This window comes from Choloepus didactylus, chromosome 20 (assembly GCF_015220235.1).
Source record: "Choloepus didactylus isolate mChoDid1 chromosome 20, mChoDid1.pri, whole genome shotgun sequence".
In the NCBI taxonomy this organism is placed as follows: Eukaryota; Metazoa; Chordata; class Mammalia; order Pilosa; family Megalonychidae; genus Choloepus; species Choloepus didactylus.
The window spans coordinates 23,599,495-23,612,256 of record NC_051326.1 but is presented as its reverse complement, the minus strand read 5'-3'; the positions used below and the strand labels follow the sequence as shown (position 1 = coordinate 23,612,256).

Here is a 12,762-nt window from a genome sequence, read left to right as displayed (position 1 = left end):
AGAATAGATCATATGCTGGGACATAAAACAAGCCTCAGTAAATTTAAAAAGATTGAAGTTATTCAAAGCACATTCTCTGACCGCAATGGAATACAATTAGAAGTCAATAACCATCAGAGACTTAGAAAATTCACAAACACCTGGAGGTGAAACAACACACTCCTAAACAATCAGTGGGTTAAAGAAGAAATAGCAAGAGAAATTGCTAAATATATAGAGACGAATGAAAATGAGAACACAACATATCAAAACCTATGGGATGCAGCAAAAGCAGTACTGAGGGGGAAATTTATAGTACTAAACGCATATATTAGAAAGGAAGAAGGAGCCAAAATCAAGGAACTAATGGATCAACTGAAAAAGCTAGAAAATGAACAGCAAACCAATCCTAAACCAAGTAGAAGAAAAGAAATAACAAGGATTAAAGCCGAAATAAATGACATAGAGAACAAAAAAACAATAGAGAGGATAAATATCACCAAAAGTTGGTTCTTTGAGAAGATCAACAAGATTGACAAGCCCCTAGCTAGACTGACAAAATCAAAAAGAGAGAAGACCCATATAAACAAAATAATGAATGAGAAAGGTGACATTACTGCAGATCCCGAGGAAATTAAAAAAATTATAAGAAGGTACTATGAACAACTGTATGGCAACCAACTGGATAATGTAGAGGAAATGGACAATTTCCTGGAAACATATGAACAACCTAGACTGACCAGAGAAGAAACGGAAGACCTCAACCAACCAATCACAATCAAAGGTATCCCATCAGTCATCAAAAAGCTTCCCATAAATAAATGCCCAGAGCCAGATGGCTTCACAGCAGAATTCTACGAAACTTTCCAGAAAGAACTGACACCAATCTTACTTAAACTCTTTCAAAACATTGAACAAAATGGAACACTACCTAACTCATTTTATGAAGCTAACATCAATCTAATACCAAAACCAGGCAAAGATGCTACAAAAAAGGAAAACTACCAGCCAATCTCCCTAATGAATATAGATGCAAAAATCCTCAACAAAATACTTGCAAATCGAATCCAAAGACACATTAAAAAAATCATACACCATGACCAAGTGGGGTTCATTCCAGGCATGCAAGGATGGTTCAACATAAGAAAATCAATCAATGTATTACAACACATTAACAAATCAAAAGGGAAAAATCAAATGATCATCTCAATAGATGCTGAAAAAACATTCTCCAAAGTCCAACATCCCTTTTTGATAAAAACACTTCAAAAGGTAGGAATTGAAGGAAACTTCCTCAATATGATAAAGAGCATATATGAAAAACCCACAGCCAGCATAGTACTCAATGGTGAGAGACTGAAAGCCTTCCCCCTAAGATCAGGAACAAGACAAGGATGCCCGCTATCACCACTGTTATTCAACATTGTGCTAGAAGTGCTAGCCAGGGCAATCCGGCAAGACAAAGAAATAAAAGGCATACAAATTGGAAAGGAAGAAGTAAAACTGTCATTGTTTGCAGATGATATGATCTTATATCTGGAAAACCCTGAGAAATCGACGATACAGCTACTAGAGCTAATAAACAAATTTAGCAAAGTAGCAGGATACAAGATTAATGCACACAAGTCAGTAATGTTTCTATATGCTAGAAATGAAGAAACTGAAGAGACACTCAAGAAAAAGATACCATTTTCAATAGCAACTAAAAAAATCAAGTACCTAGGGATAAACTTAACCAAAGATGTAAAAGACCTATACAAAGAAAACTACACAACTCTACTAAAAGAAATAGAAGGGGATCTTAAAAGATGGAAAAATATTCCATGTTCATGGATAGGAAGGCTAAATGTCATTAAGATGTCAATTCTACCCAAACTCATCTACAGATTCAATGCAATCCCAATCAAAATTCCAACAACCTACTTTGCAGACTTGGGAAAGCTAGTTATCAAATTTATTTGGAAAGGGAAGATGCCTCGAATTGCTAAGGACACTCTAAAAAAGAAAAATGAAGTGGGAGGACTTACACTCCCTGACTTTGAAGCTTATTATAAAGCCACAGTTGCCAAAACAGCATGGTACTGGCACAAAGATAGACATATAGATCAATGGAATCGAATTGAGAATTCAGAGATAGACCCTCAGATCTATGGCCGACTGATCTTTGATAAGGCCCCCAAAGTCACTGAACTGAGTCATAATGGTCTATTCAACAAATGGGGCTGGGAGAGTTGGATATCCATATCCAAAAGAATGAAAGAGGACCCCTACCTCACACCCTACAGAAAAATTAACTCAAAATGGACCAAAGATCTCAATATAAAAGAAGGCACCATAAAACTCCTAGAAGATAATGTAGGAAAACATCTTCAAGACCCTGTATTAGGTGGCCACCTCCTAGACTTTACACCCGAAGCACAAGCAACAAAAGAAAAAATAGATAAATGGGAACTCCTCAAGCTTAGAAGTTTCTGTACCTCAAAGGAATTTCTCAAAAAGGTAAAGAGGCAGCCAACTCAATGGGAAAAAATTTTTGGAAACCATGTATCTGACAAAAGACTGATAACTTGCATATGTAAAGAAATCCTACAACTCAATGACGATAGTACAGACAGGCCAATTATAAAATGGGCAATAGATATGAAAAGAGAGTTCTGTGAAAAGGAAATGCAAATGGCCAAGAAACACATGAAAAAATGTTCAGCTTCACTAGCTATTAGAGAGATGCAAATTAAGACCACAATGAGATACCATCTCACACCGATTAGAATGGCTGCCATTAAACAAACAAGAAACTACAAATGCTGGAGGGGATGTGGAGAAATTGGAACTCTTATTCATTGTTGGTGGGAGTGTATAGTGGTTCAGCCACTCTGGAAGTCAGTCTGGCAGTTCCTTAGAAAACTAGATATAGAGATACCCTTTGATCCAGCGATTGCACTTCTCAGTATATACTCGGAAGATCGGAGAGCAGTGACACGAACAGATATCTGCATGCCAATGTTCATAGCAGCGTTATTCACAATTGCCAAGAGATGGAAACAACCCAAATGTCCTTCAGCAGATGAGTGGATAAATAAAATGTGGTATATACACACGATGGAATACTACACGGCAGTAAGAAGGAACGATGTTGTGAAACATATGACAACATGGATGAACCTTGAAGACATAATGCTGAGCAAAATAAGCCAGGCACAAAAAGAGAAATATTATATGCTACCACTAATGTGAACTTTGAAAAATGTAAAATGAATGGTTTATAATGTAGAATGTAGGGGAACTAGCAATAGAGAGCAATTAAGGAAGGGGGAACAATAATCCAAGAAGAACAGATAAGCTATCATGGGTAAATTTAATGTTCTGGGAATGCCCAGGAATGACTATGGTCTGTTAATTTCTGATGGGTATAGTAGGACCAAGTTCACAGAAATGTTGCTATATTAGGTTACTTTCTTGGGGTAGAGTAAGAAAACGTTGGAAGTAAAGTAGTTATCTTAGGTTAGTTGTCTTCTTCTTACTCCCTTGTTATGGTCTCTTTGAAATGTTCTTTTATTGTATGTTTTTTTTTTTATTTTTTTATTTTTCATACAGTTGATTTAGAAAAAAAATATGTAAAAAAAAAAAAAAAAAAAAACGAAAAAATTATGCAGAGCCCCCTTGAGGAGCCTGTGGAGAATGCAGGGGTATTTGCCTACCCCACCTCAATGGTTGCTAACATGCCCACAGCCATAGGGGATTGGTGGTTTGATGGATTGAGCCCTCTACCACGGAATTTGCTCTTGGGAAGACGCAAAGGAGAGGCTAGGCCTCCCTATAATAGTGCCGAAGAGCCTCCTCCCGAATGCCTCTTTGTTGCTCAGATGTGGCCCTGTCTCTCTAGCTAAGCCAACTTGAAAGGTGAAATCACTGCCCTCCCCCCTACGTGGGATCAGACACCCAGGGGAGTGAATCTCCCTGGCAACGTGGAATATGACTCCCGGGGAGGAATGTAGACCTGGCATCGTGGGACGGAGAACATCTTCTTGACCAAAAGGGGGATGTGAAAGGAAATGAAATAAGCTTCAGTGGCAGAGAGATTCCAAAAGGAGCCGAGAGGTCACTCTGGTGGGCACTCTTACGCACACTTTAGACAACCCTTTTTAGGTTCTAATGAATTGGGGTAGCTGGTGGTGGATACCTGAAACTATCAAACTACAACCCAGAACCCATGAATCTTGAAGACAATTGTATAAAAATGTGGCTTATGAGGGGGGACAGTGGGATTGGGGGGGGGGCATAGGGATCACGCTCCCCTTTGTCTAGTTTGTGGATGGGTGAGTGGAAAGGTGGGGGAAGGAAACAAACAGACAAGGGCGTCCAGTGTTCTTTTTTACTTTAGTTGCTCCTTTTCACTTTAATTATTATTCTGGTTATTTCTGTGTGTGTGGTAATGAGGGTGTCGGGGATTGATTTTGGTAATGAATGTACAACTACGTAATGGTACTGTGAACAATCAAATGTATGATTTGTTTTGTATGACTGCGTGGTATGTGAATATATCTCAATAAAATGAATAAAAAATAATAATAATGAACAAGGTCAGCTAGGAGCCAGCCTAGGAAAAGACAGAGACTAGTTCTGCTACTGTCTTTGGAATTTTGCTTGATCTCCAAGGACTTCCCAAGGAAAAAACCTAATTTAGGAACTAGCATGAGAACTTAGCATATAGTCTCATGTGCATGCAATGCCAGCTCTCCAGGAAAGTACAAAAATTACAGGGTATTTTCTCCAAAGTGCTCTGCAATTGTGAGGGATATTATGTGTGTGGGAGAGAATGAATATATATGCCATATGTAACTCATGGTACTATATGTTATCATAAAGAGCCATAAGTTATTGTATATTCTGGGAAATTCCAGTAGGTTATCCAAATTCTTAGTTGTTGTTTTTATATTGAATTCTGCTCAAAATCTGTAGGCTGTTGAGTGGGACTTGTAAATATGTTTATTACATTGCAATGTTAACTTTTTGTAATGGAAATTGATTTACATCCCAGAACTTGTTCTGCTACTGAAGTTGTTTCGAAACTGTTCTGCTGCCTTTATCTTTTTCTTACCAGTGCTCACACACTCTTCTTTCTTGTACCTTGTATTCCTGAGACTGTCTTTTAGCAGAACTAAACCTCTTCAAAGTGTGAGAGAGAGGAAAGCAAGTCAGGCAGGTTAGTGTAAACAGAGAAAGAAGAGAAAATCAAATAATGAAAATAGTAGGAAAGAATTTTTTTATTACGTTTGATTTCTTTTTTTCCAAATATATGCTCTCCAGGAAAACAGTGCTGGGGTTGTACTTCACTTTTAATGCTTATTTCTCAAATTTTAATTGGGAGTTAATGGAGCTTCTAATTAATATTAAAAACTAATTAAAATCCATGTGTTAACACAGCAGTGGCTCATACCCTTCACTAGCCCCATAGGACTGGAAGTAAAAGTAACAGATTGATGTTCCTTTCTATTTTCTGTCCTTGAGTTGTAGGATGGCAGAACCCAGCTGCCCAGCCTCTCATTAGCTCAGCCCGGGTAATTAAACCATGAAATGTCTATATGTACATAATGTTTGTTTGCAACTGTGTGTGTGAATGTATCTATCTATCTATATCTATATATCTCTCTATATATACACGTGTGTGTAGAAAAATATGATTTTTTAGGGCATTATTTTCAAATTAGTTAAATCTAATTTAAAACTGTTTTACAAATAGTAGAAATGAGGGAGTGACGAGGACAGCTTCCAGCTCTGCCCAGGAGGACATCATCCGATGGTTTAAAGAGGAACAGCTACCGCTGCGAGCAGGCTATCAGAAAACCTCAGACGCCATTGCTCCCTGGTTCCATGGTGAGTGCAAACAATCCCTTAATGGAACCTGGTCTGATGGCAGATGAAACTGTCCAGTCCACCGAGAAGGCAGAAAAAAACCCAAAACTTCCTTTTATTTGTGTTGCCTAAGAAGAGTCTTTTGGATTATCTTTACAAAGCAGGTTTTTCCAAGGTTTCTCAGAGAGCTGCATTCACTGGCCATATTTAGAAGGCAGCCAGCATTCACAGCCTGTGCCTATTTATCACCTCAAGTAAAATGCCTCAGGGTGGGTGGGAAAAGCAGAACTTCTGGTTGACCTGCCTTGAGGGCACTTGGTTGTGGCTTGCATCAAATGACGACTTCTTGGAAACACCTACAGAGAGTCAGTTATGGTTGTTTAGGTGTGGTGAGAATGGTACTGGTTTAGCATCAAAAAGTCTGAAATTAGAACTAGTTGACTAGTTGAGTGAGCTCCTTAAGCAAATCCTTTTCTTTCTCTTTCTGAGCCTCATTTTTTTAATCTATTAAATGGCGGAGTTGAACTTTGTGATCTTTAATTTGAAAAGTCTGTGCTTTTGTAGTCTTGTTTTGGTATGTAGTGAAGGCTGCAATGTGAATGTTAGCTAATACATTTCTGTATTTGACCCAAGAAACTTGATTAATTCAGACCCTTCTGTCTACCCAGGTTACACTTTACTGACCTCTCAGTTTCTCGGATTTCAAGAATAGGATATTGCTTCTTGCCTAAATTGGCTTCCATAGGGTCTTTGTTTGAACTGGATTAATTTACTATATGTACAACAAAAGGTGCTTTAAAACAAAAGTGTTTTCTTGCAAAGCATGTTTGTCCTAAGGGTACCTTTGTTTGAATTATGTTCAAGGCTTCTCCCTTTTACATAATTTCATCTCACACATAAATGTATCCCCAAAAGTAAGTTCCCTAACACATTGCATGGAAAACTCTTCCAAAAAATACAAAAATATTTGCTTTGGACTTTCTGCTAAGGAGTTGCTTTTTCGGAGTATTACAGCAGAATGATTCGATTTCCCCTGAAAACACCTGTTCTTTGACGATTCGGGCTTTGGTAATTGTCCATTCCCAGCAGTGGCCCCTCCTCCTTCTAGGACCAGGTCGTAAGCGTCTTTCATTTCTGTTCTGCTCTGAAGACATTTGGAGAAAGAGTGACAGCACTGTGTGTCAGAAGACCGACAGCGAGAAGACGGGCCAGTTACACGTTAGCTGTGGCTATCTCTGCTGTCTGATAGTGCCTTTTAGAGAAAATCAGCCGCTGTATACTTTGTATGTCAGTGGGCAGAAGATGCCGTCACCTTTGATTACAGGGCTGGTAGTTTAGTTTAACGGCCCCGAGTGAGAAATTGGAAATGTTAGTTGGAGTTACTGTAAATCCTGGTACTTTAACAGGCAGTTCTATTTGAAACTGTTGCTGAAAGCTAGGAGGACAAAGTTGGACTAAAAATCCAGTTGCAGCTTTGGTAAAAAATAAGACTCTTGAGTCTTAAGTATGGTAATGTATTAATGTGTCATTGTAATTGATTCATTATCATTTGTTCAAACATTTATCATATTCATAATATAAGCAAAATAAATTAAAAAGAACACAGCCATGTAATCATTATAAATCATTATCTTCAGTTTTGGGAAAATAATAAAATTTCACTTGTTTTCATGATGAAGAGAAGATGAATCATTTCTTATCTCTTTGTAATGTAACTATTCATCAGGAGCTCTGTTTTGAAATATTGGTATAGTAGCTTTTCTTTATTTATCATCTTTCTTATTTTGTCTTATACTCCATGAATTTTCACCTCACAAAAGTTCATATTTTCACTCTTTTCTCTTAATTAAGCTTTCTATAAAGTCCAAGTGGCAAAATTCAGCCATGAATTAAAATTTGAATATGATACTATGGACCAGTGGTGCATTTTACCTATCTGACCACTTAGATGTTAGGATTTGAAGATTCAGTTGATCAATAAGAATATGCCCTGAACTGTGCCAGGTGCCAGGGTTGGGGGTGGGGAATGGAGATCAGGAGAACAAAAATGATTCCTGATTCCAGGAAGTTGACAGGGCATTTAGGGAGTCGGGATTGTGTAGTTAGAGAACCTTCAAGTGCTACGATTACCGCTACAGAGGTTTTAAGTGGAAGGAGCATTTCAAGCTGCTTGGAGAAGTTTCATCCCAGCTAATGCTCCTGTTTAAGAATCGATATTTACTTTCCAGTTAAAGCTTTGGGTTCCTCCCAAGGAAAAGTAGAAGAGTCAGACACACTGGAATGGAGGTCTTTGGATTATATTGAATATCATGGCATTTACAGTGTTCTTGAAGCCTGTACTCATTATCCAGATCCATTCCTGGCCAGCAGGTAGAGCATCTGTGTCTCCTGTGAATAGTCTAGGGATGTACAATTTGTAGCGTAGCCCAGGTAATATGTTTTCTGGTATTAGGATAGCCCCATCAAATGACTCCTCTATGGGGAACTAATCATGCAGATTTTGGGGAAATAACTTTAATTCTTCAGGTAGTTTTTTGATACAACATCCTGTATAGCCCTGGGCAACTCGTTTGGCATCTCTGGGCTTCAGTTTCCTTCTATGAAAACCGAGAAAGTTAATGATTTGATTTCTTCTGTCCTTTCTAGGTTTGAAGTTTTATAGTCCTAAAATGCTGACTAATCCCAAATCTTAATTGATTGATCTATCCAGAACTTGTGGGTCAGAGGCATCTTTAAAACTCAGTGTTTTCAAAGGAAATAGCATAGTATTATCTGCAGTCTGCAATGATAGCCATTCTAGGGCACACTTATTTAATTTGTAAATTTCAGCCACATTTGTAGGGAAGAGTAGAAATACCAAAGCCATAGCTAGACTGGTAGCAGGGGACTTTTAAGGTCAGAAAAGAGCAGAGCTTTTACACTGAGGAATGCATAACTGTGTGCTGCTCTGTTCTTGAGGTGTGGGAGATCAGTGCTTCAGTGCCACCTGTCACTTTGTGATTTAGCACAGATTACCAGTATAAAAAAAATGCAATAAATTGTTTATTTCCATCAAATGGTGCTGATAGCAAGTCATCAGGCAATGACTCTGGAATTCTAGGGAGCAGGGGCCTGTAAACAAATGCAATTTACACACATAAGGCCTAGCAGCAATTAATGTGTCTGTGTCAGTGTCAAGAGGGAAGTCAGACAATGCCTATAGAGGAGATGATGCCTGAGCTGGATTTTGAAGAATGATTGGGAGTCATCGGGTAGACAAAGGGAAGACAGAGAGCAATGTGGAAAAAGGATTTGAGGATGGAATGTCTGGCAGGGTAAAACCAGGGAGGAGACTGTACATAACCCAGGCATTATTAGGTGATGAAGGTCTGAGCTCAGGTAGTGGCAGCTGGGGATAAATAAGAAAGTAAATTGCTAGGACTAGGCAATTAGTTTAATTTGGGAAGCATGGCAGTGGGGAAGGGAGGACAAGGGAAATGATGGCTATTGGATTTCTGGCTTTCGTGACTGGGTAGAAGGTGGTCTTGCTATCAGTTGAGAGAAGTAGCATAGAAGGATGAGGAAATTTAGGGAAGGGGAGCAAAGAATGGAGAACAACGAGTTCATCTGGGGATATGATGAGTTTGAAATACCTTTGGGGCATTCATGTGAAAACAATATTTTGGCAGTTGTATAAATCGATCAATGCTAGAGATAATATATTGGTGTTATCAGCATGGGAAGGATTAGATGTTCCAGGGAGTGGGTTGGGAAGAGGGATAAGGCAAGAGGACCAGGGACAAAACCCTGGGGACCACCAACCCTCAGTGTGATGGCAGAGAAGAGCCTTCAGGGTGCTGCAGAGACCCAGCAGCAGAGAGCCCAGATTTCCGTCTCAGTTCCCCTTTACCACTTGGGTTCATGATGAGGCAAATGGTATACCACTTCTAAATCTCCTGCCATGCTGTGTGGGTGTCAGTTCCATACTCAGTGAAAGAAAAGTACTGCTTCTGATCACCCAGATGTAGGAACCTGATGAAAAATCTCAAGAGTGAGAGGGATCCTGAATTGAAGGCAGGGAACTCTGTCCAAGCACCATCCATGGACATCTTTGATGATTGTGGACAAATCTAGATATTAAGAATCTCCCCATGTTTATCCCTTTTTTGCAAATATTTGACCTTTGTATTCATAGAACCCATGGTTCTCAACTTTCACTGGGCTTTTAGTCTCACTGGTTATGTAGGACTTGTGTGAGAGCCCCTTGATAAGATTCTCAAGTTCTTTTCCTAGTTTTTGTTTGTTAGTTTTCTTTAGAGCCAAAGCACATTTTTGGCTTTCACATGGATTAAGTTGCTGTTAGGACCCAAGTCCTACAGAATGTCACAAGTTTCTTCTTTTCCTCAGTGACTTGCTGGCCATCTCTTGGCTGCTTCCTGTATTCCCAAAGGGTTGGGGACCTGGGACCTGATCCTGGGTGGTATGCACTGGTTCCTTCCCAGGAGCTTTTCTGCCTGCCCTGTGAAGGGCCTCCCTGTGCATTCGTAGCCCAGCTTCCTACACTGTGCAGCCAAAGAATCTCAAAGAATATATGGACATGCCATCAGTTTTGGCAGAGGGGCTTTTGAAGGAATTTTGTAGTTATCTTTTCAGAATTTTTAATATTCTTTAAGTGTAATTAATTTTATTTAATTTGTAAATTTTATACACATTTAGGAGTACTGTTGAGAATACTGCAGTGTCTGTCCTAAGGCATCTTGCCTTGCTAAGACCCTTCAGAGGAAAAAGTTCTGTACCTGACCATAATGTGACAGCCGGAATCACCTACACCAGTCTCTCATCTGGCCGCCTGTATCACCCTCCTAACTGGGCTCCATCTTTCCCCTCCTGTCCGCCCTCTCCACATAATCAAACTGCAACGAGAATAAAACCCAAACTCCGCCCATGGTCCACAAGAGCCTTCTTGGCCTGTCCTGTCTGCTGTTCCAGACTCATCTGGAAACACTTTTGCTACCTCTGTCACTGCTCCCCAGCCACGAATGCCTCCTTTCTGTCCCTACCTTACAGCTTTGGCAGTTGCTTTTCTCTCCGACCCTCCCAGGGCTGGCTTCTGCTCATCATGCAGGTCTCAGCTCACATGTCACTTCTTCAGAGAGGCTTTCTCTGACCACCCACCTCCCGAAACCCTCCTCCCTACATCTCCTCCTACTATCCACTCCCTAATGCATAACCCATAGCCCCTCTCTCCTTCAAAATTATTCATTTATTTGTGCTTTATTGTCTGTTTCCCAACCCCTACAAGAGCGTCACTCATGGTTCACCACTCTATCCCAGCTCCTAGAGAAGTCCTTGGCACATGGGTTTTCTCCATATTTACTGAATAAATAACTGTTTCTAAAAGAGGAGGTAATAATCGTACCTGTCTCCTAGGTTATCTGAGTAAAATTCCTAGTTCATGATAAACTACTCAATATATGTTAGCTGCTATTATTTACATTATTATTTATTTGTTCATTCGGTCAACACATTTTTATTGAGTGCATATACATTGTACTAGATGCTACTGAAAAAAAACAGTCAAAAATATCCATCCTGGTAAAGCTTATATTCTAAGTGGGAAAGACACAATAAAAATTAAACTTTGTAGTTTATTAGAAGGCAAGAGCTATGGGAAAATTAGAAGGAAAAGGGGAACAGGAGTGCAGAGGATGGGCATGGTGCCGGTTTAAATAGGGTGGTCATAGTTAGCCTCATTGAGAAGGTAATACTTGAGCCAAAACTTGAATGGGGAGAGGGAGTTGCCAGTGTGGATCGCTGGGGAAAGAAAGCATAAGGCGGGGGAACAGTCAGTGCAAAAGCCCTGAGGCAGGAGTTTGCTGGAGGGTTCCAGGAACCGCAGGGAGGCCTGGGTGTGTGGGTTGGAATGAGCAGAAGACGCCAGAGCAGGAAGAAGTGTGGTCAGAAGGCTGGTAAAGGGGCCAGAGGATTTTATGGTTTGCTCCGAGAGAAATGGGGAGGCTTTAGAAGGTGCGGAACAGAGGGGTGAAAAGATTGGATTGCTGTTTTAACAGGATTGCTTGTTATTGTTGCTATTATTATTTCTGAAGTGGGCTGTTTCTGTCATACATCTCTACATCCCTGACTCTTCAAACAGACATTGAATAAGCCTGTGGACCTTGCGTGGTGCTTGTTATCTTGCTACTGAGTTGCGTATCTCCTGGGGCATGCGTTTGTTAATACCCTGCAACCTTGGTAAGATTCATTAGCCTGCATGTAATAGACAACATTCAGATCTCTTCAGTAGAAGTCAGACTTGGGCTGTCAGGGTGTGATCAGGGAAAGTCACCAAAGAAATCCTCAGAACAAAGGGCATGAAAGAGATTGTACAAATTTAGGTTTCTCCCTGTTTCCTCATTTTAAAAATGATTTTTCTTATGATAAAAATTTTAAACACAAAGGAAGTACAGGGAATAATATTACTAACACCAATGAAATAACAAAGGTTATACGTACTTTCCAGATGTAACACGTTAACAGCAAAATTCAGGCCCCCCTTTTTACTCTTTTTGATTCCTTTTCCTTCTCTCCTTCCCTAGGACTAAATCACTCTTCTGAAATTGTCCTTTACATCTATATTTTTACAGTCTTACTATATATGTATTTCATTTAGGCATATATCATACTGTGTTTAACAGCTACACAAGTAGTGTCATGTTATACACATCTTTCTGTAACTTGTTCTTTCACTCAATATGTTAATTGGATTTTTCCTTGTTTATAAATGTGGACTGTGTTCATTCATTTTATCTCGTGTGTGGTATTTTATGTTATAAATTTATTACAATTTGTTCATCCCTTCTCCTATTCATAGTCATTTGGTACAAATTATTTTTGCTATTACGGAAAATGATGCAGTATCCACCCATGGAACTATCTCATTGTGCACAGATA

The 12,762-nt window shown here is 39.5% G+C and overlaps 1 protein-coding gene across 7 annotated transcripts in view; it reads left to right on the top strand.

The window, feature by feature from the left end:
• The window catches only part of SH2D4A (SH2 domain containing 4A), a 71,978-nt gene that overhangs the window by 47,117 nt on the left and 12,099 nt on the right, over positions 1-12,762 (top strand). For 5 of the 7 annotated variants that reach the window (XM_037813391.1, XM_037813394.1, XM_037813393.1 and 2 more), the window contains one exon: positions 5,720-5,853. In XM_037813391.1, the coding sequence (XP_037669319.1) occupies positions 5,720-5,853 (134 nt within the window). The remainder of the gene's footprint in view (positions 1-5,719; positions 5,854-12,762) is intronic. The other 2 variants (XM_037813395.1, XM_037813392.1) reach the window with 1 other exon arrangement.